Source organism: Ammospiza nelsoni, chromosome 3, assembly GCF_027579445.1.
Source record: "Ammospiza nelsoni isolate bAmmNel1 chromosome 3, bAmmNel1.pri, whole genome shotgun sequence".
Classification (NCBI taxonomy): Eukaryota; Metazoa; Chordata; class Aves; order Passeriformes; family Passerellidae; genus Ammospiza; species Ammospiza nelsoni.
In genome coordinates, this window is record NC_080635.1 from 80,495,183 (window position 1) to 80,522,816 (window position 27,634).

General features: G+C 39.3%; 1 protein-coding gene across 2 annotated transcripts in view; it reads left to right on the forward strand.

Annotated features, from left to right (window-relative positions):
* The window catches only part of MBOAT2 (membrane bound O-acyltransferase domain containing 2), a 92,834-nt gene that overhangs the window by 31,822 nt on the left and 33,378 nt on the right, over positions 1-27,634 (forward strand). For both annotated transcript variants that reach the window (XM_059467865.1, XM_059467866.1), the window contains exon 4: positions 25,408-25,503. In XM_059467865.1, the coding sequence (XP_059323848.1) occupies positions 25,408-25,503 (96 nt within the window). The remainder of the gene's footprint in view (positions 1-25,407; positions 25,504-27,634) is intronic.

The window sequence follows — 27,634 nt, forward strand, 5'->3', positions numbered from 1 at the left end:
CATCACAGGGAGCATGGCCAGCAGGTCAAGGAGCCAGTTCTGCTCCTGTGGGACCCTACCTGGAGGGCTGCGTTCAGATCTGGGATCCCCAACATAAGGACATCAGACTGGTGGAGGTAGTCCAGAGGAGGACCATGAAGATGATCAGAAGGCTGGAGGACTTCTTCTGTGAAGACAGACTGAGAGAGATGAAGCTGTTCAGCCTGGAGAAGGGAAGGCTTTGGAGAAACCTCAGAGCACCTTCCAGTACCTAAAGGGGGCCAGCAGAAGAGCAGGAGAGGAACTGTTCAGAAGGGCATGTAATGGTAGGGCAAGAAGGAATGGCTTTAAACTGAAAGAGCAGAGGTTTAGATATAAGAAAGAAATACGTCCTTGTAAGGGTGATGAGGTTCTGGAGCCAGAGCAGTTGACCAGAGAAGTTGTGGATGCCTCATCCCAAAGTCTGTTCAAGCCCAGGCTGGATGGAGCCCTCAGCAGCTTGGTCTAGTGAAAAGTGCCCTTGGGCAGGAGGGTTGGAACTGGATAATCCTTATGGTCCCTCCTGATCCAAGCCATTCTGTGATCCTATGAATTGTTCTTCCACAGTTCAGTCCCATTCTGGTTCCTTTTTGTTGGGGAGGATGAAACAAGAAAGCTTTATAAATATGACCCTCCCCGTTGCTCCTACACTTTTGATTCCTAAAAATGGAAGATCATGATGGGCTGTATGGGGTTGGTTTAATCTTATTTTTTTCAATCTCTTAACGAGTAGAAGCTAATGCTGTGCTTGTGCATTTGAAATTGGCTGATTGGTTCAATCAGCTTGAGCATAAATTTGACTTTTATAAAGAGAGTTTTCTTTGCATGCCATGAAAATTGGAAGCTGAGTGAAGAGAGTACTGTCATTCTACATCTGTGATGTTTTCAAAGCTTTTGCCCATCTCTTGTGGACTTGATGTATCCTGCAGACCAAACTTTGCCATTCTTTTGTACACTCAGGATTCCCTTTTGGTAGCTGGAGACATTGTATTTCCATTCTGAGTACCTGCTAATGGTTGCATTCTTGTGAACTGGTGCCACTCCTTGCTGTTTTTCTTCTGCCTGCCTCTCTTGCTTCTGTGGAGAAACTGTGTGATGCCATGACCTTTGTGTGTGAACTGCCATACCTTTCTGTGCTTTGCAGTTTGGAGGGTGTGCTTTTTTTTTTTTTTTTTATTTGAAATGATGATATTTATCTGGCTGTTTTGTACTGCATGCTCTTGTGTTTGTCTGTATCTGCTCAAGTCTGGGCAGAGGATGGGCTTTTCAGCTTCAGATAGAATTTTCTGTCTGTCTCTTCCAGGACTTTGTGTTGGATTATATTAATTAGAGAGCCTGCTACTTCCAAATTATTTTAATGCTCCTGTTCTTTTCCAAGGGATTAACTACTCTCTCAAAAACAGGATGCTGTCATAGCATCTATCAGAATCTCATTTCCTTTAGAGATCTTTTAAAAGATCATTTTGAGATAATCTTTTTTTGCTAGCGTATCTTGATTTGTGAAAAACACAGACAAACTAACAAATAACTGAAAGCAAATGAAAACCAAAAAACCCCCACCAAAAAGCCTCACCCTAGAACTAAGCCTCAAACCTCCCCAAACAAATGACAAAATGCAAATCCTGAGCATTTATTGTTGTTTTATAATCTGACATAGTTCAGTATTCCAAATTCTAAGAAGAGAGAAGGACGGCAAACAAAATGAAAAACCAAGTTGGGAACAGTTCCTCTGACTTAGTGTACATAGGGACTTTGGTAGGTGTTACTATTTTCTACTAATATAGTTGTGACGGTTTTGGGTTTTTTTAAAATCTTTGCGTCATGCTTTCTGACTAAATCTTGGGGGAAGGGATGATTTAATTTCTCAGAGGGAACTAGTAGTTTTACCCTTCAAACATCATAGGCTGTTTTAGAGATTATTTGGCTGCAGTAATGAAAGATGCTGTATTATTCATGAAATGTCAATCTTGCTGTTTCAACTTGATAAATACAATGAAATGTGATTTCCAGAGATTGCATAAATAGAGCTCCAATTCCATAGGAAGCATTTCTAGATAGCAAGAGAGCATTTCTGTTGCACTGGAACACAAAGCTGTCCAAAATACAGGATGCAGTAAGTCTACTGACCAACTACTAATGCAAAAGTCACCATTTAAATGAAACAACTATGCACCTTCCTTTTAGACAAGCTTAGACTTTTAGAAAGAGAGAGATTGATTCTTCAGGATCTGTTGGTATGAAAATGTTAATTGAAAATTGAAGGCTTTTTTTCTGAACTGGAGACTATCAAAAGTGTTTTCAAGTTAATATGAGGGGGTTTGCATTTTTGTTTTGTTTTTTCTCCTTAAAAGCAAAGAAAGTTTCTGTATTTGTGGTTTACTCTGATTTTGATTTTTATACCCTTTGGTAGACTAGGTAGACTATGAAGAAACCAGCAGAAATAAAGTAGATTAGAAAGAGTATTCCACTTCTTTCTACACTGTCTTCTCTGAGTTGCTGAAAAGGAGAAAACAATAAGACTTTTGTCAACAGATCAACACTTCTGGAAGTGCCTTTCTGAAGGGAGAAGCCTTCATCTATTTTCATGCTTGCATCTATTTTCTTGGTCTCATCAGGGCATGCCTTGTGAGAATCAATGTGTGGGTGCAGTTCTGCTGCAGAGTCCAAGATCTCTGCCTGAGGAGGAGGGAACAAAGCTTCTTATGGAATGTAACTCAGGTTCTTAATCCACAACTTCTCTACACCTGTGCCTGAGGTATATATGTGCAATTGGGTTTTTGTAATGAAAGTTTTAGAAATAGCTCGTCTTACAGTAGATTGCTGTCTATGTAGCTTTTGGCCATGAGCTTTGTACCCCCATTTGGGATGGTGCTAAATCAAATTAGAGTTCTGTTACTAGGTTTGCTTCTTGCTCATTTTTCCCCTTTTATGGAAGTTAAGAAATCCATTATTCTAAGCATAGTCTTTGGATTTCTGCATTTCTTCAGAGGTTCTGTCTGCTTTCTTGCAGTCCCTGCTTTCCCAAAGGAATTAATAAGAAATGTTACATCTGGCTTTTCAAGGCGACAGGCATGTAGAGCAAAGGCAGTAGATATGGAATGGAAAAAGTGTGGGTGAGAACTTCAGCTCAGTTCAATTTTTTACACCGATTGATTTTTTTTTTTTGCATCAATGATGTGTTCTGTGGCTGATTGTAAACAAGTTTAACACACAAAATATTTGAACAATCTGTGAATTAAAAGATAGATGTTGTAGGTTACCTCTCTCAGCAAGGAAAGGTTTCTGAACTTACTGGTGCTAAAGGCTTATCCTCACTTGAAAATATTTGTTTGCGTCGATCAGGAGATACGGGAGGTGCAGACTGCCCACCCTCACAGCATAGCTGAACTCCTAATCAAAGTTTAACATATGGAATGTATAATGTATTCAAAACCAAGTACATGACTATAATGTGAAATCTTTTCAGCAAGTGTAACCTTGGTTTGGCAAGATTGGAAGCATTTAAAAGAAATTTGAGTAGTACTAGAATGGTATGACGCAAAACCAGCTCCTGTGGGTGTGTCTTGTTCCTGTACTTGAGTTTGTCTTGCCAGATCATCGGTATCTTGACTGGCTCCCACAGCTGTTTTTCCTGCCTATTGCATCTGGCCTCTTAGCAGACTTTAAATTATAAATATTTTAAATATAGATATCTCTTCATCTATGTACTGGAAAATTTTTTAGGCAGATTCCTTTTGTCTCATTTTGAAAAATATTTCTTTGGTAAACAAAATTCAATATAGAGTTCTGGAAATGGAGGCTGAAAGGGATTTGAGAGTTTATCTGGACCTCTGATCAAAGTCAGTTTGAAAGCTTTAAAAATAACTTTAAAATTCTACTAAGATTTTGGTCTTGTTTGGCAATCTGTATAGGTGCTTGACTATGCTTGCAGTTAAGTTGCCCTAGAAATTAGCCCAAGTTTAGCCTAAATAATCTGTGGTTTGAGCCCCTTTCATCTGTGTAGGGAAGTGTATTTCCCTTGTGTTTGCAGGGATCTTCTATTTATATTGTCTTCTTTCAGTCCAGTAAAGCCTGAAAAAGTCTCTTTAAATCTCTACTTAGGTTGGTTGTGTTTTCAAGGCCTCTTTTCTTTCTTTGTGTAGCTGCTTTTGGAATTCTTCCAGTTGTTCTATGTCATTTGGAGATGTGCTTCTCAAAACAGGTTGAGGTATTTGTAATGCTAAGCAGAGTAAAAGGCTTATTCTGTCTGTTTAGCAATGCTGTTACTTTGCATGGATCCTTTCCTGCTCTAATGCTGCCTAATAGTTGGTTTCCATTACAGACTTTTATGGTTGATTATTTACCAAGCAAAACTGTGCTTTGCATGTAACTTAATTGAGCTCCATTAGAAGCTTTTAAACCTTTTTTAGTTTTTCTTTTTTTTCCCCAAGATTTTCTGATCAACTGGGTGTTTGCAGTTTTTATAATGTAATGTCTACCTGAAGATTTAATTAGTGTACTTACTGTTACCAAACTATTTAAATGTTTCCTGTTGTTTTTGTAGGTTTGATTAGTGGAGTGATAGCTGATAGAGCCTTATGATTTGATCGTATTTCATCAACTTTTTTTGTACAGTTTGGATTTGGGTTGGTATTCTCCAGCAGCCCAAATGTTAGAATTAAGACAGACTGACTGACTGTAGGCATAACTTGAACTATAGCCAGCAACTAAGTACCATGCAGTAATAAACTAATAAAAAGGGAGACAAAGAAATAAAAGTGCAGAGAAAGAAGTGATGCATGGTGAAACTGCACATTATACCACTGACTGATGCCCAGCCTGTCCCTTAGCAGTGACTGGTCCCTGGAGCCAGTTCCCCCCAGTTTCCTGAGCGCGATGCCCAATGGTGTGGAATATCCCTTTGACTGGTTTGTCACCTGCCCATGTTCTCTCCCAGCCTCTTGTGTGCCTCCCTGCTGGCAGAGCATGTGCACTGCCAAGTCCTGGACTCGGAGTAAGCACTGCTCAGCAACAACTAAAACTTCAGTGTGTTATCAACGTTACTAGGAAGCAAATCAACTTCGTCCCAGCTGTTCCTCACCCTGGCTGTGCTAAGGATAGCTTTGATCATGTATGGTGGTCGTGCTTATGTGGCAGACCACATCTGTTAGTTGCACTCATATAATCATGTTGTGCTTGTTCTGGACAAGTTTTTGATTTAGTTGTGTTGCACTGTTTACCTTCTAGGTGTTTATAAATATGTACTGTGTAAAAAGCCAACAAAACCTTTATAGTATTTCATTTCCAGTTCAAGGGTCTATGGTTTTTTGAATTGCCTTTCTACTTTTAAAGACAATGTTCTAAAGAAGTGTAGCCCTTTTTTTTCCAGTTTCAAGGAAATCTTACCCATGCAAATTTTTTCTCGGTGGATAATTATTAAATATGACTAAGCATCATTTAGCTTAATATCTTAGGGATTTTACTTGTATTTTGATTTGTCAGCTCCTACTTCTCCAGATTGTTTCTGAACCTTATCTTCCATTTGCTCTCTGAAATTGTCCATGCCTTTATGATTTACAGGCTATTTGATTTGTGCTTTTGAATGCATTGTGACTGTTAAAGAGAAAGATGTCTCAAAAGCAGCTTTTTGTGAATTGTACTTAAGGTTTAAGCATTTGTTAGAGAGAAGGGGCTGCTGTCAGTTGTCACCCTCTGTTAGGAAGCTAATAGAAATAAGGTGTATCTGGGTGAAAGTGCAGTAACCACACAACTCAACACACAACACTGAAAAATCCAACAGTACATACTTGAGTGGAGGCTGTTCAATTGTGCATGCAACATGGTGGCTTGAATTTAGGAGTGGGATATATATGTCATGGACAATCTCCAAGAGAAGCTTCGTAAAGCAAACTGTGTGGAGAATAACAGAGGACATAGTGTTGTTACATGGATAGGGGATGTGGTGTAATTGTGAGCCCAGTGTCAGGGACTTTTTCACGTCGAGTACTGCACATTATTGTGGATTTGGAGAAGATAAATTAACAAAAGAACAATAGGTGTGGAAAATTCAGATGAGGATTGCGGATGTCTGAGTTGGCTATCTTGAAGAGGAAATTAATCAGAAGAGATAGAATCTGCCCAAAGCTGTTTGTCTGCACAGGAGACACTGCATTTCTCTTGTACCACGGTGGGGAGGAGGCTGGGGAGGGATCTGGGATGGAAACCTGGATTTCATCTTCCTATTGCTGAGAAAAACAGGAGTTATGATTGTCCTGTTTAACAAGACTACTCATTTCTAAAAATAATTATTTTTGTTCATGGTAGTCTCTTGCCCTAAGCATGTACCTACTTTTAACGATATACCCAGTTCTAGCTATGAATGGAGATGCATATGAGCATCATAGAAAAGTCAGCTTATTAATTTTTCCCTCAGGAAGAATGTAAATCCAAATTGCTTTTAAAATTCCCCCTTTCAAAAGGGGCGGGCATTTGCTTCTATCTCAGTTCATAGTGGAAATACAGGTGTTAATTTTCTTATAAGTTGCTGGGGCTAAGACTAAAAAAATGCCAAGAAGAGCCCCAGTATCCTTACTGAACAGAAAGTATTTTGGAAGGTTTGTAAATGCCAGGTGTCAGTATCTAAAATGGTTTCCTACTGTAAAGAGCAAAGATAAATAAATTCTTCTGGAGACAGACTTTTAAGGGAAGATTTTTTGTTCACCTTGCCTTCTGATGTAGCACAGACATAATATTTCCATGGCCAAACCAGTAAGTTGTTTAATTAAATGTATTTCAAAATCAAGATTGGATGCTTTTGTGTAAGATTCTAAGAGTCAGAAAATGTTTTCCATTAAACTGGATTCTGGTAATCACTTCTATTGATTCTAATCTGAGTGTCTTGAGCTGTATTCCTGGCATTATTTCTTGTTATGCCTGCCTGGTTTTTGCCTTTTTACTGAGTGTCCTGGTGGAGCTCTCATTCTTTCACTATGAAAGTAACATTTGTCTTCTAACCAGGTGTTTTCTAGTCTGAGCTACTGTGCCATGTGGTTCTCACAACTGCTTCTGATATATCTATTTTGACAAGGGGGGTGTGCTAAGCAAGCCATGGGTTTGATCCTGTGTGTAAAACCTAAAAATTGCCTAAGAAGTATCAAAATCAATAGCAGTGACTAGAAGGCATCATGCCTACTTTCTCCTTTTGAAGACAAGGATAGGTGGAGGTAGAAACTGTTTCTTCCCATGAGAGTTTGCTTAGGGGTTAATGGACTGAGACGTGTGGCAAAAGGAGAGCTGCAGATGCCCAGGGCTCCTCGAGGGGCTGCAGGGCTGTGGTGAGGAGCTGGGAACAGGCAGCCAGTTCTCAGAGGGGACAAGGAAAGCTTCTGAGGGACTGGGGTAGTTGAGCAGAGTCTGCCACTGTTCAGAAAATACTAGACTTGGCTGGAAGTATGGGTCTGTCTGCCAAGGACACAATGAACAAAGGGAGGGATGTGCTTTGTGTTCTGCCTAACCTACTTGCTCTCAGATTTTTCTGTTAGGAATTTAAGCTTCTAGTTCTTGTTCTAGTAAAGTGTATGTTGTTTTGTTTTGTTGTGTATCATGTTTCCCCTTTTTGTGTCTGCTCTCCTCCCACTCCCCAAAAAGAAGATTTAAAAGCCTTTAAAGCAATCCTCAAAAACTGCATAAAGAGGAGAGTGGTGTGAGAATCCAGACACATAATTATAAGACTGTGGCTAACTCCAGGTGCTTTGCATAAATCCTGTCCTTTGACTAAGCAGTTTGGGTCATTCACATGTGGAGGCTTTCTTACTGAAGTTTTCTCACAGCAAATTGTAGTGACTGATGGAGCTTATGGTTATTAAAGTAAATTTTTCTTTTTATACCTTTCTTCTCAGATGCTCCCCTGTCATTTTCCAGTTATTTGTTTCAAATTATCTTTAGAAATATTTGGTGTCTTTGATAAAAATGGTCTTTTTCTTTTACAAACTGTGCCACCTGTACTAAAAGTTGAGATGACACATTTGCTGTTATAGTTATGGGCCTCTGCAACTTGAAAATATGTACTTGGGAGTAAATAGTTTTGTAACTGGAGTGGTAAGAGAAATCTGACTTAACTGTGATGCTTACAGTGCAACAGAATCTGCTATTTAAATTAACATTTTAGGAAGTTTTTGTAGGAGGTACATGTTCCCACTATTAAGTTAAAATATTGGGATTTTAGAATAAGAGGCTTTTCGTACAATTCCATAAACGCAGCAATAGTTTATAACTTGCTGTATGGAGATATATGGGTACTGTACAGATGAAACTGTGCAAAAGTAGAATAATTACATTTTTCCCATGTGGCCCCATCTCAGTTGTACTCCAGTATTCTTTGCTGCAATGTAGTTTCTTTCAGCAGGGTTTGCTTCACCCTGCATCTGTGGTATTCTTCTGTGCAGCTCTCCCCTACTGCAAGTCCTAGGAAGGATTAGGATTGTTTGAGGAAAATTTACTTGTTTTGGGACAAAGAGCTGTAAAACAGTATTGGTTTATATTTGGAATGCACATATGATGTGATAGCAAGCTTTAATAAAAGGAATTGCTTATTTTCTTTCTCATTTTATCTTAAAAATTAACAATAAACTCTTAACAGTTAAATAGACTGAGTAAATTCATAAAATGAGGGACATCAAGGTCTGTGACTCAGCCTCCTGCTCAAAGCAGGGTCATTGGTGGGAACAGATGAAGTTAGTCCAGACTTTGTCCTGTTGGGTCTGGATTGCCATCCTATGCTTTCTCCTTCAAGCTGATCATCAGCTAGGAGTAGATCTGTATAAGGTTGAGGTGGCCCTTTACAACAAAAACTTACCCAATGCCTCATCATTCACATTGAATTAAAATTACCTGAATTACCACTTCATAAAACATCTCTGAGGCCAAACAAGACAAAGCTGTGGGCTGCTTAACAGCAGTTCTGGTTGTCTGAGGTTACCTTCTCTGCCTTGCAAACCCAGTCTCGTGGTTTTGCAGTGATCCTGTGTGATTGGGCCATGATAAATAATTATATCTTTGGATTAAAATCTTTGTCCCTTTATTTTTGCAGTTGTAGATTTTATAGGAGACATGTGTTTTCACTTTTTTTTGTATCATTGCATTCACAAGCTTTATTGGTTCACTGTTGAAATAATTTGAGAAACGAACTCAGTCATTGCAGAAGTGCAACGTGTCTATGTCTTGTTAAAATAATCGGTTTAGGCTAGAGGTGTGCTAATATGTTTGTAGTCTCCTAAAATACCTTCTCTGGCTAAGGCACAAATAACTTAGGGGTGCACTGTTGATTTTTTGGCTGTGTCACTGATCTTAATTTACAAACAGCTAAAGGCTAACCTATGTACTGCTTTCAACTATAATTGAAATATCTGACCTGCACAGTAGAACTTCATAAAGACTGAAAATACTTCAATAAACCATCAACTGAAAGGTTTAAAACTACTGTGGTTCGTTATTAAATATATAATTCTCTATGAATTGTGACAGGACTGCATCTCCCTTTTGTAGGTGTCCTTTCTACTCGATGCTGCTTCAAGTAGAATGTTTTTTCTCACGATGGCTTCTGTTGTTTCTTTTTTCCCCATCCTTTCTCAGTCAACACTTGTTATCTTTGCATCTCCAGAGATGAAGTATGACACGGTTCTGGCATTCAGCTGAAATCACTAAAACAAGATATGAGTCTTACAGTCTGTTTTCCTGTTTTTAGTTCTGTTGTCTTCTCACAAGACTGCCACCAACCTTTTCCTTCCTGTTGCCTCTTTGTAATTTGAATGTGTATGCTGGCATAAGACTGTATATGAAGTGGTGTTACAGCAAGCACTACTTGTCCCTAGAAGAAGACCCAGCTGAAGTTTGAAAAGCATTCCATCATTAAATTTTTTCCCAACTTATGCCTTTGTCCAGCAGAGAGCTACTAAATTGGTCTGGAGAATCTCTCTTATGAGGAAAGCCTGAGGGAGCTGGGCCTGTTCAGCCTCAAGAAGAGGCAATTGAGAAGGGACCTCATCAGTGTGTATAAATATCTACAGGGTGGTTGTGGAGAGGATGGAGCCAGGCTCTTGGTAGTGCTAACTAATAGAACAAGAGGCAATGCACAGAAACTGATGCTCAGGAAGTTCCACCTGAACATGAGGAAAACCTTCTTTACTGTGTGAGTGGCCATGCACAGAAATAGGTTTCCCAGAGAGGCTATTGAGTCTCCCTCACTGGAGATACTTAGGAGCCATCTGGACGCAATCCTGTGCCATGTGTTCTAGGATGACTCTGCTTTGGCAGGGAGATTTGACCAAATGACCCACTAGAGTCTCTTCCAACCTGATCCATTCTGTGATTGAAATTTTCCAAGTAACAGGCGTAAGTAGAATGTGCTTTCAGACTACTAATGTCTTTACAGAATCTTTTCTCAGCCCTTTCAACAGCTACAAGTGGGAGGAGTGATTGCTAGTAGCACCAGAGCATTGTAAGTTGTTTAAGAGCTAGCACTCCAAGTATTCAATAGCAATTAAAATTTAGCCCTGGCTGGATGGATATCTGGTGGTCTAAAGATCACCTGATGAGATTTATTCACATTGTGAAAACATATTTAATTAAATAGCTAGTGACAAAACATAGGTGTATAAACTCACCATGTTTTGTTTGACAAATAGCATACAGCTGATCCAAACCCCTCATGAAGGAGTTCTCATTTTTTTGGTCTGAGACTTCATGGGTACCTCTAGATTTCAGTCACCAAAACAGTATGAAAGTGTTTACTTAAAAGATACTGTCAATTTCCTTTCATATTCTCAAGTCACTACTAAGTGTCATAATCCCCAAACATGTTAAACTGTGTTTTTTTAAGGCATGTAGACCAGGACATGCACATTTAGCTGAAACATTTCTTTATATTTGGTTTGTAATGAAAATACAGAAGGAAGCTGAACTGCAGTGATACTGCCAGGCTTCACAATAATGAAAAATCACTGTGTTCTGTGTGCTTGTATTACAGATTAGTCTGTCTTGACTGTTATAATGTATGTGATTTTTCAAAGTCTTGACATTCCTGGCAAGTGCAGCGTAGGAGCTTCTGGATGCATTCTAAATTTCTGGCTGACTGGCAATCACACTATTTTTAGACTTGAAGGCTTACAGTGTAGAGTTTCACATGCTTTGAATAAAATTAAAAATTCTATCTGAAAATTACTGATTTTGATTAACTTGAACATTGTTTATAAGTATGTTACACTCTTCTTATTAAAAACTTGTTTTGGAGAGTAGACAAGTTTAGTGTTTAGGTGTTCTTATTATAGTGAAATAGAGCGGTTCAGCATAAATTAAAATCAGGGAAATCAGGGAAAACTACAGAGTCCTGGGAATCCAAATGAAAAGTATCAGTATTCTTCTATTTTGATGGTTAGAGGAAAGGGTGCAGCTAGAAAGAGATGTATGATGTGAGTTAACTTCTGACTTTGTGGTTCATCATCATGAGGGTTTGGGCTTTATGACAATGGGACATTCTTTGATGACTGTAGTCTGTTATGGAGGGGTGGGATCCACCAGTGTGGAAGAGGCGAGGGAGTGTTTGACAGCAGGCTGACCAATTTGGTGAGGCTGGTTTTTAAGTGAAGGGTCAAAAGTGGCAATGCTCACATCATCACATCCAGCTGGGGAACAGGAGGAACTGGAGCTCCTTGTGCAGCCACGAAGTTACTATATCATAGAAATAACTGAAACATGGTGGGCCGGGTTGTGTGTCTGGACATCTGCCATGGATGGCTGTAGGCTGTTTTATAAAGATAGGTAGGGAAGAAGAGGAGGAGGAGTTGTGCTCCATGTTAAGGAGATCCTTGAATGTGTAATAGCCATCTGTGGTGATCATGGAGGCCCTTTTGAATGCTTCTGGGTCAAGTTCAGAGTAGTCGTCTCCAAGGGGAGTCTTACAGTAGATATCTGCCATTGACCTCCAAACCGAGATGATAGGGCCAGTGAAGCAAAATTTGGGTCACTTAAGCAAACTTCAGGTCAACAGAACTTGGTTCTTATGGGTAAATTCAACTACCTAGACATTTGCTGGAAGAACCATACAGAAGTTGATGTTTCATCCATCAAGTTTCTGGAATGCACTGGGCAGTGCTTCCTTGTACAAATGTTAGATGTGCCAACCAGGAGTGAGGCACTGCTCAAAAATGGACAAGATCTGTTTTGTAATAGCTGAATTAGTGATAGCCTTGGTGGCAGTGATCACAATATTGTGGTGTTTGGGATCTGGCTGAGCGTGCTGAAGGCAGTACCGAGACAAAAACTTGGGAGTTTAGAAGAGCACACTTGAGCTCACTCAGAGCTCAGCTGGGAGGGATCCATGGAGGATAAATGAGCTAGTGAGTGCTGGGAGTTTTTCAGATATGTTTTCCTGGAAGCACAAAAGCAGCTGATCCCCTTCAAAGGTGAGGGGAGTAAGCAGAACAAAAGGTCCCCTTGGCTTAACTGTGAGCTTCTGAGTGTGTTCAAAACCAAAAGGGAACTGTAGCAGAGATGGAAAAGTGGTTGCACACCTGCTGAAAAACACAAGGACATTGCCAGTGTGTGCAGAGATGCAGTTAGGAGAACACAATATCTCTTTCCACTGCAGATTATCACAAGTCAGATGAAGCATGTGGTTGGGAAAAGCCAGCATGGACTCCCCAAGAACAATGGTGCTTGACAAACCTGCTTGACTTCTGCGCCAAAACAACCTACTTGGTTGATGGGGAGTGAAGGGTGGATGTTGTCTACCTGGATTTCTCCAAGGCTTTCAATACCATTGCCTGTGGCCTTTTCCTAGAGAAACTGATGTGCGGTGGCCTAGACAAGTGATTTGTGCAGTGGGTGGGGAAGTGGCTGAGAAACTGCGCTGTCAGCCAGGTAGTGGTAGAGCCTCCTCTTCAAACTGGCATCCTGTACCAAATTGGTTCCCCCAGGGCTTGATATTGGGCCCAGTGCACTTTGATATCTTCAAATGTAATCAGCAAGATGGGATGAAACCAAGTAGAGAAGTAGGCACTTTGGAAGAGACTATCTTCCTGTAGAAAGACCTGGATAGGATGGAAGAGTGAGCTGACAAGAACCGTGTGAAGTTCCACAAGGGCAGGTGTAAGGTCCTGGGAGAGCAGAGTCCAGGAGTGCAGCACAGGCTGGGATCTCCCTGTCTGGGAAAGGGACCTGGGGGCCCTGAGGGACAACAGCTCAAGGGTGAACATTGTGCTGCTGCAGCAAAGGAAACCGACAGGACGCTGCTCAGGGACATCAGAGCAGAGAGAAATAAATCATTGTCCCACTCTGTTCAGTGATTGTCAGCCCTCATCTGGCACACTGTTCAGTTTTGGTCCCTGCTCTGCAGAAAAGGATGTGGACAGGCTGGAGAGGATCCAGAGAGGGGCACAGAAAAGGTAAAAGGACCAGGCAGCCTGCCAAATGAGGAAGGCTGAGAACTGGGTTTGTTCAGTCTTGAGAAAAGAAAGTTCAGGGGAGATCTTGCCACAGTATTCCAACATTTAAAGTGTGGATATAGAGAAAATGGAGACCTCATATGATTCCTTTTGGAAAAAAAGGGAAAAAATTACTTGTAATGGGTACAAGTTACTCCTGGGAAGATTCCAATTAGATATAAGAAGAGAATTTTTCAGTGAGAGCAGTCAAGCATTAGAATAATCTCTCCAGTGTAGTGATGGATTCCCTAGTATTGGACACTTTCGAGATTCACCTGGATAGGGTACTGGGCTATTTGTCTAGACTGTGCTTTTTCCAGGAAAGGTTGGATCAGGTAGTTCTTGTCCCTTCTAATCTGATATTCTGTGATCTTGTAATTCAGTTCAGTGAGTTGTAATCTATAATACACTTGCTCATGGAATGCTCTTGTGCACCAGGTGTTTCTGTATGTGTTCTATAGATGGGGCAGTCAGAGGGATTGAAATAGCTCTGTAAATTTAGCAGCTAAATATCAAGGTTCTGTGGATCTATACAATGGGAATTTGAATGCCTAGAGAACAGCTGTATAAAGAACAACACTGCAGTTGTGGATCTTGGTTTAAACCACCTGTTTGTAATGATATGATGAGTCTGTGATAGGTTTCCCAGGCTGTTGGAGTCCACTTATCTTCCTTGATTCTGGCTGTTCAGTGGTGTTGTGGTGAATTGTCTAATGTGCAGTGGGACCTTTGCCACTGTAATCTTAGTAAACTTCTTCTATATCTATGTAGTGTGTATCTCTTGCTATGAACAAAAAGGTGTAAGCTGTTTCTTGTAAACTGCTTTTCTAATTGTTGCTCTGAGTTTAACAAACTTTGAATTAATAATATTTGACTTTTAATAAATATTAAGTTTTTCACTGCATAATGGCTCCAATAATGATGAAAAAACTTGAGCATATTTCCTAATTCTGAATAGTGCTAATTATGAAAAGTGCAACTCAAGATGAACTCCCTTCTTTGTCTCTTTTTTGTAGTTCAAGTTTAAGATTCATACATCTCTCTTTAGAATTCTCTTGTGACTTTTGTGTTACCTGTAGATAAAAGAACTCAAGTAATAAAAATTTTCACAAAGGAAGCTTTGAGCTGGCAAAACGATTGCAGATGCCTTCTTTATGTGTAACTTGCTGTCTCGAGACAGTCCTGCTAGCAGCAGAAAATTTTGTTGTTTTGCAGCACTATTGATAAATCAGTGCTGCAAAAGATTTGGGAGTGAGAAGTTCATTTGTTTGGACGCCCTGTTTGTAATGAGGAAAGAAAGGTCTTACCCTGCATAAAGAATGGCTCATTGTGTTTGGTCATATCCCTACTTGTACAAAACAGAAGTAACCAGTAGTATAAGAAATTTCCAGATAGTGAATATGAAAAGTGTTTGAATGCTGGGAGAAAGAAATTATTGAAGTAAGGTTGATGATAATTTATTTTCTTCAGAGAATCTTAAATGGCTTTTCTCTATTATGTAAATTCAGTGAATTGAAAGTTGAGATCTATAGTGAGTTCTTACAGTAGGAAATATAAGGGAGACAATAACTCAGGGAGATAATGGAACACCTTGATGAAGAGTGATAGACAAATGGCAGTAATATGGGTATACATATAGGTGAATAATTCATTGATTCATTGTTTTAATCACATATCTCAAAGGATAACTGATGAATAGTCTGAAGTTCCTTATTAGCATTGGCATCAAGACTGCATTTTTACAGAAATGCAGCCTCTTGTGCTAGCATATATTGTGATTAAATCTTCCCAGAAGTATCTATTAGTTGACTTCATGCAACTTACTGTGAAGGTCATATGATTAATTTGTCTGGAATAACCTGAGCTATTCTAATTTTTAAAATTTCAGTTATTTTTTAATAAATTGTGAGATAATTTGATTGCACTGGGCATTTAAAGGGAAATTTTTGAAGTGTATTGGAAAATCACGAACATGAGTGGTTTATATGTCTCCACTGAAGAGCAGAGAGGTGACAAACCAGAGTGCTAGCAGTTCAGTGGCTGTGGTAGGCCAAAAGTGCCACCAAATTCAAATATGCATGAAATAGGACCAAGACGGTATTCCAATAAATCAAAAATTTTAAAAGGTATGGGTTATATAAATACAAATGTGTGATATCTACATACATATCAGGCAGCATAGTTACTTTCTAATTTAAAGATCATAAATACATCTTTGTGTAATATTGTTTGCCTGTGGTTGAAGTAGGTCATAAGTGATTGAGCCATGACTTGGACTGTCATTGAGTAGGTGTTTAATTTGCTGTGGGGTTTTATGTGTGTGGTGTTGTTTGTTTGTTGGGGTTTTGTTTTTGTTTTGCATTACTAACTGGAAGCATGAAAAGTGTTTCAAAAATAAATGCAAGGCTTTTTCATAATGGGTTTCTTGTGTATCATTGTTTTTTGTGGAGTATCTCAAATTCATCCCCGGAAATAGTCATTAGTGTTTCTCATATGAGGGAGAAAAATCTACACAAAAATAGAAGTTGCCATCATCTATTCCTGTGTTGGGCTTCATCATTGAGCGAAGAAAATGGAGCTACCCACAGGTTTTCTCCTGACTGAGAGCAGGAAACAGCTGATTTAGGTCTCTGCGTGTGTTTCTGCAGGACCATATGACAAATACTGTGACAGTGGTGACGTTGATGCATCATGTGAATGTTATATACATCGGCATGCATTGATTAAAGGATGCAGAAGATAGGACATTGTAGCAGTGCTTTAACTTAGCTGGGAGATGGGGATTGGACAGAAATGAAACAAATCTTCTGAAGGGATAGGTCTTTCCAGGTTAGAGGAATGTTAAACATTGGAGAAAGGCAGGTGTTTCATTTATGCTATGTTTTAAGCAAATTGTATTTTTCAGAAATTGTTTCAGAAGTGTTTTATTGCATCCATTATGCTGTTTGAGATGTGTGTCTGATTGCAAGATGGTGTGAATAGCTCAGCAAGGTATAGGGCTGCACTGTTGGTACAGATCTGACCAGCTGTGTGGCTTGCACTTGATTCAGTGCCCTGCTGAAAACAAAGAAGTGTTTGATTTCTTTCTATAGGCAAAGCAAGAAATAGGGTGGGAAATATAAATACCATCATCCCCTCTGATAAAATACTTCTGTAGGGCATTTTGTTTTGAGCAGTTGTTTAAAAGAAAATGCAGCTGTGTTAGGTTGTTAGCACAAACTCCTGGCTTTCCTTTGGTCTTGGAATCATTGAAATACTTGGTTTTGTAACTAAATCTGATTCCTGTGGCCTTTTGTTTTGCATGCTGCTTGCAGGGAGCTGGGTTGTTTATTAATCTGCTGGCTGCCCTGTGTACTGATTCTGGCTGCACAGCCACCTTCTCAGCAAATCATATCCCGTATGTTCCCCAGCTGCTGCCATCCTTAACACATGCAGAAAATGTCTCCTGGCTGGCTGAGCACAAATTCCAGCTGGCATCACATCACCTCGTAGCTGAGCAAACCTGGCCTCTCTCTGCTGGCAGTGTTGCAGCCACACCGGTTCTCTGCCTCGGTTTTTGTGTCTCAAGGCAAAGATGTGGGGCTGCAGCAGAGATTGGAGGGCTGAGGCAGCTGGGAATGTGCTCCCTCCCCAGAGAACATGGGCAAGAGCATGGGGCACAAGGGGGTGTGTAGCTGGAGCAGGGTGATGAGTGGGTGAATGGAAATAACAGCTACCTCTTATCTTCATCCAAGATGATACTTGCCAAGTGCCGAGTTAACAGCAGTGATGGGTTTAATGATTGACCTTGCTATTGTTTTGTCATCAGAAAACTTGTTCTGTTAAACTTCCTGTGAGTTCTTGTGTAAGGCTAGTTGGTCCAGTGTAATAGAATTATTACAAATTATTTTGTACTTAGCAGTTCTAGTTTACTGTTTCTAAACCATTGTGACTATTAAACATGTTCTTTAAAATAGCGCTTGCAGTAGTCCCATTGTTGTCAGTGTTCTGTAATGACATTTTTATTTCCTTAAAAATACTCTCAGAAGTTGTGTTGCTGCCACACACCTAATATCAGATTGTTTTCCGACTTTGTGGTCTGTGGGTTTCTGCTGCTTTGCAAAATTAATGATAGTTAACTTTGCAAACCAGTTCTGGCGTTTGCAGATAAGTTACTTATGTATCACATAGAAGAAAGAGTAAGCATAAAATTACTTGCATGCTGTGATGCTGAATCATCCTAAAGCTAGGCAAATATTATGTAGAAAAATGAGTGAACAGATGAAAATTCACAGCACCAGCATGTCAGCTATTTGTTTTCTGAGTTATGAGTGCTCATTTGTGTCAGAAGATCTCAAGATTCTACTTCCTATCAGGGTTTTGTAAAGGCAGATTCCAGCATCATGGTGTTCTGCCTTTACAGATTTTGTGTTGTGAAGCTGTTAGGATTTGTTTTTTTAAGTGCTCTATACTATTGTCAACTTTTTGAAATGCAAAGGTCAGACTTGGTGCTCTTATCTGCGTTGTTTACTGTTATACTTTCAAGTGATTGCAGAAATAGGGGTTGATGTGACCCAATATGGGTCATATCAAGTTTTCTCCAGTGAGGGAGAACTTAGGTGACCCCTCATGTCTTATCTCAATTTAACATTAAAATTTGGACATATCAACTTCAGCTCTCAGCTTTGAGTTTTCTAGGGGAGCAAATATTTTTATTCCCACTTTCTTAGTTCAGTGTTCCTTTTGGAGTCTTACAGGAAGAATGAATCACGCAATATGTGTCTTCCATTGCAGGGAAGATATGAAAGCACTCTCCCTCCTGCCTGTCTTCTGTTTTAGATGATGTTTCTCTCATTTATTAGAGTTTGAAGCTGGTCTCCTTGTCCTTGAGATGTTCCAGAATTGAAAGGAGCAGGGGGAAAACAAGAGAATGTAACATTAGGGAGCATGTGGAAGAGATGAAGTGTTCTTGCATGTGTTTTTGACAAGAATATCTGTGTTGCATTTGTCATGTATTAATGTTGCATTTGGAATATGGCCTGTAGCTATAACTGGAATGATCATTTAATTTAGCTTGGTAAAGATTTACTTTACCAAACCATTATGTTGCCATTATGTAGCAAAACATCAAAATACATTAGTCAAGTGATAATGTCGGCAGCGGATCTGCATAAACAAACAGTCAAGCCACCACAAATGGTTCTGGGACACTTGAGCCAATGAATCCTCGTGTACCCAGCCTTGTGTGTCTGTGTGCAGGGCACTGAGGGGCCTGGCTGGTGTTTTCCCTGTGGCTGAGTGTCCTGGTTTAGGGCAAATTTGGGAGAAGACCTCCAAAGGGGGCCCCTCCATAAAGCAAACCCACACGGCTCCTCCCCCCAACCGGTTCGGGAAGGATTTCTCGGAGAGAAGTGAAAGGAACCTGTTTATGAACAGGCACAGCCCCCCCAGCATGCAAAATGAACAATACTGCAAGGCACCACTCTTTCACCCTCTGAAAAAAGATGACAAATTCAGAAGGTCTCTCTTGGGAGTGGTTGCTCTGTTATCAGTCCCTCTGGCACTGGGGCAGCTGCTGCAGCCACAGGGTGCAAACTCTCGGTGTTCCCAGGTCCCAGTCCAGAGCAGGTTCGAGTGGTTCCAAGAAAGGGAAAGGAAAAACAGTCCGGGAAAAAAGTCGGACTGCTTAGCTAAATTAACTAGTGAGCAGGAGCAAAGCAGAAGCAAGAGCAAGGTGGAAAAGCCAAGCCAAAAGGAAAAGCAGCACTATGTACTGCCCCGTCTGGCAGTACATAGTACTATGTCGTGCCAGCCGTGGGGGAGTGGCTGATAACAAAACCAAAACAAAACTTCGCTCTTCACGGCCAGTCTTGAAGGCACAGAACATAATATGTAAACAGCATAAACAGAACACACAAATGGGGATACAAACATCCTAATGTCACCCTAGGACACTGAGCAAAACCCGCCGTGGGCCCTGGGGCTGCAGGCTGGGCGCTGCCGGGACAGGCAGGCCAGGCCAGGCCGGGCTGCTGGGAGCCAGTGCAGCCCTCCTGCCGTGGGTTGGGTCAGGCTGCTTTGGAGCTAAGCATTGGAGAACTCTGTCCACTTGTTAAATTTGCTTTAAAATGGCTGTCAGACCCAAAAATCTTCATCTGAGGGTTGGAAATGGGTGGAATGTGATAGTCAAATTGCTTATCACGTATGAATGCTTCATTCTCTGGAAATGGGCTCATAGACAGCCTGGTTTTGTCTTTTTGTTTGCTGTTTATTTAAATGCATTTTGGATCTCCGCTTGAAGTAATCAGGAGGGACAGATAAGTGTGTGAATCAGAAGCTTCTGAGTGGGCAGAAGGATTATTATTGCTTGTATTTTAGAGGCACACACACTCTGAGGCTGTTATTGTTTACATCATAAACCTGCTCTGTTTCCTAAGAAGAAGCAATTATGTTTGTCAATAACACATACATAAGAAAATTATAAATAGGCAACTCTTTTTGGTGTAAAAAAAGCAGATTGAGCAGAGTAGCTTACCTTGAGGCTCTCAGATAATCAAAACTAAGCTAATTCTAATCAGTATTTCTGTTGGCTTGTGCTGGATGATTGCAGAATTACATGTTTAGCTTTGACACTTTGGACTTTTTTTTGATGTACATTTTTCCTTTTGAAGTTTTATAAGCAAATATTGTATGTTCTAACTGCACAGAATTGAGTTTCTCTGTGTGAACAGTGCAAACAGATTATAATCATCAGAATTAAAAAATAATATAGCTGGATTTTAATAAGAATTTAGTTCTGACCCTAGAGGCAAGAATTTAATTTTTTTAGGGTTTTTTTTCTATATTTGGCGTAATCTGTGGAAAAACAAACAAGCAAACCTATGCAGCAGCTTTCAGCACAGGACTTGGGAAAACTCAGAGGCTATTCTGTCACCTTTCCTAAAAATCAGTGCAGTATAATGTTATATGGCGTCTAGGTCTGCCTTTTAAAATGGAATAATTACACATTTAAAGGGAATAAAAGTACTTTTCCCTAACATAGTGGTATAAGTAGGTCTTGACTGGACATGAAGCCTTTATTTGAAGGCTGAATCTGTAGTATGTGCCAACTAGCTGGTAAAAAAGCACCCTGTGTTGATTGGTTTATTTAACTTTCTTCCAGCAAAATAGCATATTGTGCTGTTGTCCTTCTACTGCATGAGAAGAGCCTAAAATAACAGAAGCTGTTATGACATCTCTCAAAGCCTGCCTTTGTCAAGGTCACAGTTCTATTTTTGCTGCATTTTGTGCACACAGAGATAGGTACAGTAGGAATGTACATTTTATAACTAAGATGCTGAGTGTAAAATGAAAATGCAACTCCCACACTTTGTTATACAAAAACATCACATATATTGGCTGATTGTTAGGCTGGATCTCTGTGCTGCTCAGCTTACTCATCAGCAGAGACAAAGCTCTAGAATTAACCTGTGGATGTTCTTTCTTGACAAGCAACCCAAAATTTCTGAGGAACACAGGTAAAAGATGGGGGTTCTGCCTTTAAACTACATATGTAATCTTTATATTCTTAAATATGTGGAAGCTTTATATAAGTGGGCTCTGCTGGCTCATTCAGTTCTACCAAATTTGTGTATGATTGTGCTAAAGATGTTGAGATTAACAGCTCTTTCTCAAGTGTATTTGGAGCAACAGAGTGTGGCAAAGATGAGGGTGTGCTTTGGAGCCAGAAGTTGATAGAGGTGTACTATGCTGAGTGTTATTAAACATGTGGATAATGTGTTTGAATCTGGGTCTATGCTGATGGTTTTAGTGTGGGAGAACACTGGGAAGCAACTTCTGTGCTTGTTCTGGGCTAGATGGAGACTTTGAGCCTTTGTCTTCCTGTTACACAGGGTGTGCTGGGCAGGATGGCTGCTGTATGTCCTGCTTTTGACTGGGACAATGCTGTTTTCTTCCTAGTGGCTGGTTCATTTCTGTGCTTGGGATTTGGTATGAGAATGGTGTTGATAACACACTGATGTTTTGATTGTGGCTAGGTAATGCTTGCTGTAAGTCAGTTTCCCATGCTCTGCCAGTGAGGAAGTGCACAAGAAGCTGTGAGGAAGCATGGCCAGGACAGCTGACCTGACCTGGCCAAAGGGATATTCCACACCATAGAGTGACATGGTCACTGTATAAACTGGGGGGAGTTTATACAGGAAGGGAACTGATCTGCTCCTCAGTAAGCAGGTGATGAGCAATTGTAGTGTGCATCTCTTTTCTCTTGGGTTCTATTGTTTGTTCTTCCTCTCCTTGTAATGTCAATTATTATCAGTATTAGTATATTTATTATCATGATATTTAGTTGCACTTAATTAATTGTCTTATCTCAATCCATGAGGTTCACCTTTTCTTTCTACTCCTCCCTTTCCCTGTGGGTGGTGGGTGTATGGTGGGAGCAGTGAGGGAGTGGCTGCCAGCTGGAGTTAAACCATGATGCTGTGTCATGTGGAATGAAATTTTAAGGTGACACTGGATAAAAATGCTTTGCCTGTAGGAAAAAAAAAATCAGCTGTTCAAACAAAATCCAACATCTTTGCATTGAAGTGAGCAATGATGTTGTGGTGTTGGCTGTGCTAAACTTGTGAGGACAGTAAATAAGAGGGGTACAGGGAGGAGACTGAAGTGTTCTGCATTAGCAGAAATGATGTTTCAGGAGTCATTCTATATAATCTTAGGAGTCATTCTATATAATCTTAACAATAGAAAATATGTATCAAATTCCATCAGGATGTTTGGAGACTGGAAGAAAGTTTGTGTAATGGGAAGGAACCAAACCCTGTATATCTGTATATGTGTGTGTACATATAGGTAGAATGATGTATTTTGGTTTTATATGTATACATACAGGTAAAAATTCCTGATATGTATGTTGCTTAATGTTAGTTGTCAAAACATGAGTAGACAAAAAATAGTGAATAGGACAAAGTATTTTATTTGCTAGTAAGAGATTAATTTGCCTTTTTAAAAAAATAGAAATAAGTGGATGTTCTCATTATGAACACCTTCTGTAAAGAAGTACATGGAGGGGCTGCTTACTTAGAATTTTCTATATATTGTAATATTTATGTGTATAGTTAAGGTACTTCATTTATAATATGCTGGAATATACTTCTAAAAACATTGAGTAGTTTACTTGATACGTTTCTTTTTAAAGGAAAGATAAAATTTTATGAGTAAAACATATTGCATACTGTTTTTAGTGTTCTGAGATGTTAAAAATTCTAAGGAATTGAAATATTATATTAAATACCTGTACAAGAAAAGCCTTTCTATATAATAGGCTATCCAGATTGTTGGCTTAATTTCTTTCTTTTTTTTTTCAACTTCTAATTAAGAGTTAAACATATCACTGTGTTCTGGTTTGTGGTACATGCTACAGTGTCTCCCAGATGTGTCTGAATTTGGTGCATCTGTTGATAGATAAATTAAGGTTGTATTAACAAAGATCCTGGGAATTAGATGTATTTTAAATGAATGTTTTTGGGTCTTTCTGTTTCACAATACAGGTATTGTGTTCATTGCAGGTCAGTTTGTCTGAAAGTTACTTGTAATAATAACCATGTTATGACTTGCTTGTAGCTGTTCTTCTTCAGTGTGAAATACTTTCATCTTTCTGCTCACACGAACATTATACAGTGAGAAGCAAGTATAGAGTAACATTGACTTTTAAGACCAATTGCTTTTCTGCTGGTGGAGAAAGTTGGGTAAATTGCATTTGTGTGAAGCTCGTAATTAGCTTTATAGTTGGGTAAAACTTGATGTGGTTGAGTTCTGCAAAACTTCACTCAATTTTCTGATCTAAGGGTTGTTGAATGAATTATTGAAGAGAGTAAGAAACATGTGTAAGAATATTCTAGAAAGTTCTCAAAACATTTTCAGATCTTATGTGATTTTTTTAAACTAAAGATGGATTTACATGAGAGTTAGGATGATCAGCAAGTTGCACTACAAACCTGCAGAAGAAATAACAGGAATGATGCAAGCTGTCATAAATCTTAAGTTCTTTAGGGGAGAACGTATTGCTGCACTTTGCCTGGTGAAATGACATTTCTCATGAACAAGGGATGTGGTGTGGCATGACTAATGTGCAGAGATGCAGGTGGAAATTGAAAAGTATAGTATGGGTTGCAAGCTCCTGTGTTTTACTCATCAATTAAAAATTTTCAGTCTTCCAATCTGTGTGTAACTTGGAACTATGGCTGACGTAACTGGAAGATAGTTAAGATTCATAGTTGTGTTTGGTGAGTGTAACAGCAGCAAATTTCACTGCTCTGTCAGAAGACAGCTTTTGTTTTAGACTGAAATTTGGAATCAAATCAAGAAGTTTAAGGTGTTTCATTTTTCTTTCTTCCATTTCTGTACTTTAACTTCAGTGTGGGTATTAACTGAATGTTGTGAGAAACCCCTACCATGTTGGTCATGATGACTATTGTGTATTTCATATAATTGTGGATTACTTTGAATTTCATTTTAAAGGACATCTAGTCCACCCTGCAAGGAACATTTTCAACTAGATCAGGTTGTTCAGAGCCCTATTCAACCTAAACTTGAATGTTCCCAGGGATGGGGCATCTGTCACCTCTCCGGGCAACCTGTGCCAGTGTATTCTTACTATAAGCACTTTTGTACCAGTTAGCTTCCCAGTATAATACTGTTTCTGGATTGTGGATGTTAATGAAAACATAAACTATTGCTAAAACAGACCCTCTAATTTTTTTTTCACCAAAATACATGTAATTTAATGGTATATAAGGTAATCTGTAATTTCAAAGTTGGATGCTTTAAAATATTCAATGGTTTATATATAGCATGTTTTTCAGTTAAAGGTTAAACTGCAAGTGTCAGATTGAAGAATAGTTTCTAAGACCTTAGAATTTCTTAATAAATTCTTGCAAAATATTTATTTGGAAAAGAAAGTCATGTTTCAAAGTAGTCTTGCAGTGTCCCTCACTAGTTCACCTAAATCCAGTCCTGGCTGTGATTTTCAGTTTGTTGAATGAATGTTTTCATTCTAACTGGATTTTAGACGCATTATGCAGTCTGCTGCAGGATTGCACATCAGTCTTGTGCATGAAATAAAGACTGTGGAGTTCATACATTAAAGTCCTAAAGGATTAGTTAAATTCCTGCTGGCATTCACTGTCCTTTTGGACTTCAAAGAACACCTGGCAGATTTTGTGAGGTGTATTGCCAGATCATTTCTCACTAGTGTGTTGTTGAGAAAACGGTGTGTAAAACTAATTTAGTCATACATAGAACACTTTCACAGCTCATCTATTTATAACATTGTAACACTTTTACAGTTCCTATATGTGTTTTTTCTTACCTTTGCTCAGGATCAGCTTAATAGAAGACAAAAGGTGTCCTGTTCCTTTTCCACTCAACTGTGTTTTAATATGTGTATTTGAAAATTACTTGACTTTTCCAGGTCCTCGGAAAACAGCAGCAATATGATTTGTGGTAATGAATTTTGAATGCATAGCAGTATACATGCAATGGAAATTATTTGATGTATCATTTTCCAAATTTCTATGCTCATAGAGACAAAAATTAGCCCCAAAGTAGAAAACAAAAAACCAACCTTAACAGATTAATTTTCTCTTTATAGGACTTGCAGTTTTTACAGTGGTGCTTACAATTCTAAATTCTAGGCTTTATTGGTGTAAATATTTTGGCTACTGACAATAGAATTTCTATGGTTGAACTGCACACTTTCAAATAAAAAAGTATGTGTTTGTGTAGAATAAACATTGCAAAAAACCCTCAGGCAGAATAAAGTATAATTACAGATTCCTATTATGTAATATTTTGTAGAAATAATTGGAGATTAAATTCTATTGAAATGGTATTTTATTCAGTGGAGAAATGTTTATGATTTTTAATTGAAATTTTTTCCCCATTTTCTTTCCAGGTATTGCTTTGTTTTTGCTTTAGGATACCTCACTGTGTGCCAAATTACTAGGGTCTATATCTTTGATTATGGACAGTATTCTGCTGATTTTTCTGGGTAAGGAGAAAAATAATCTTCCTATCTTTTCCTCCTAAGTGATACTGTATCTGTTGTTGTTGGGGATTTTTTACTTGTTGCTCTCCCCTCTTCCCTCCCCCCCACAATTAATTGTGTCAGCCTTTAAAACTTTGGGAGAAAGCTGAACATGTATGTGCATATTGGCACACATGCAAATATGTAAGTAACTATGCTTTAATCATACAAATTGAGAATTTTGTGAACAATTGTTCTTCTTAGAACCACCCGTGTGTTATCTATTGCCTCTTGTTCCTGGCTGAATGGCATAAAGGATTTGGTGGCTATAGGAATTTTTTCTCTTTGATTTTTGCATTAAAGTGTCTGCTACCATCCTTGACAGCATGATGAGCCTTGAATTGTGTCTGGTGTACTTACTTGCCTGGCACAGTCTGATACCACTTCTTGAGGAAAATCAGAACATTTTATGGAATTTAGCTTTTAGCTTCTTTCTTTTTTTCATTTTATGTTAGATGTTCCAGAAGGAGAAAGCTAAGGAGACAGGCACCTGGATGTTGAGGTAGTCACAAAGAAACAGAAGGTTTTGTCTGTTTGCCCTCATATTATATTGTGAATTTATACCTATATTTGACTTGAACTGTATAGGAGCAAAACAGAATTAAATGGGCAAAATAAAAATAAACCGTATTGGTACTTCTTCTTTCTGCTGTAGACACAAAGAAGTGAAGTACAACATTTCTTACAAACAAGTTTGCTGCTGTGATAGTGCTTTTGTTGATTTAAAGGAGAGTGTATATTCTAGAGGGGGAAAAAAAAGTGATGAGGAGTACTTGCTAGTCTGCTTAAAATAATGCATTAAGTGCTTTCCAGGGATACTGTGAATGGCAGTAGTCTTTGTAGTTTAGCATAACCTGTGATGGAATTGTACTTGTTAGCCTTGTTACTTTTCAGTCTTTATTGGTAACAGGCATGTAGTCCAGAAAATTAACTTGTAGGCTGAAGCCAAAAGCTGTTATGGTTGAGTTCATCTTTTCTGTCATCTTTATCTTCTTACCTTCTACAACATCTTTCTACATTTGTCTTACATCCAAGTGTCTGCCTTCAAGCCAGATACTCAAGTTCCAGTTGTAGTCAGCAGAGATGTGATTGATGTGGACAGTAGAGGCTGGAGGGCATTGCAGCTGACCCAGTAAGAAGTGTCTACCTGAGTGTGAACTGGGTCACTTGTCAGATGTCCCTGACTCTGGACCACATCTCCACTGACTGTAATGAGAGCTTGCAGCACAGTCATATGCATAAAGACACTAGATTTACTGATGTTGACCATAATTTCACCATTACTAGTGAAACTGTAGTCCAGATGCGGTCCCTTCCGGCTCACTGTAGGCCAAAGTGTGCACCCCTGGCAGTGATCAAAGTTCTGAGCTGACTGTGAAAACAGTGTAATTACACTTTGTTGTTCTCATTCTCAAAACATTTAGTAGAGCTTGAGCACACCATTGTTCAGATGGGACTGTACTGCTTTCAGATGTGGCTCTGATGGTTTGGTGGTAGCTCAAAGATTTCAAAGATTTAGGTCTAAACACATCCAGAGATTCCCAATTCCTATCCCCGGAGAAGTTCAAGGCCAGGTTGGATGGAGCAACCTGATCTAATTGAAGGTGTCTGCTCAGGGCAGGGAGGATGGAGGTAGACGATTTTCAAGGTCCCTTCCAACCCAAAGCATTTCATGATTTATGAGCTCTGTGCTCTGGACAGAACTGTTCTGAAGCCTGGATCAAGCTCTCTGATTGTGTGTTTGAGATGGCAGATTTCAACCACCCTTTCATGCACCAGTTTGGGAGCTTGATGAATGCATATCACATTAAATCTCAGGCATACACTGCATGTGCTCCCTTGACACGAGACAGAGGTTACTTCCAAACCAGGCAGAGAAAGAAAACTTTCTCTGGTTCTGGGAGTAGAGAGTAAGCTCAAAAAGACCCCTAAAGTTGCCTAACTAGCTGCTGAGCTCCAGTATGAGCAAGTTCTTCTTTCTAAAGATGTTGGCATGGATTTGTATAGTGGTTAGCCCCAAAAGAGCTTTAATGTGTGTTTACCTAGATATTTCTCCTAGCATGCAGTGCTTGTCTGAGGTGCCCAAGCTGAGAAA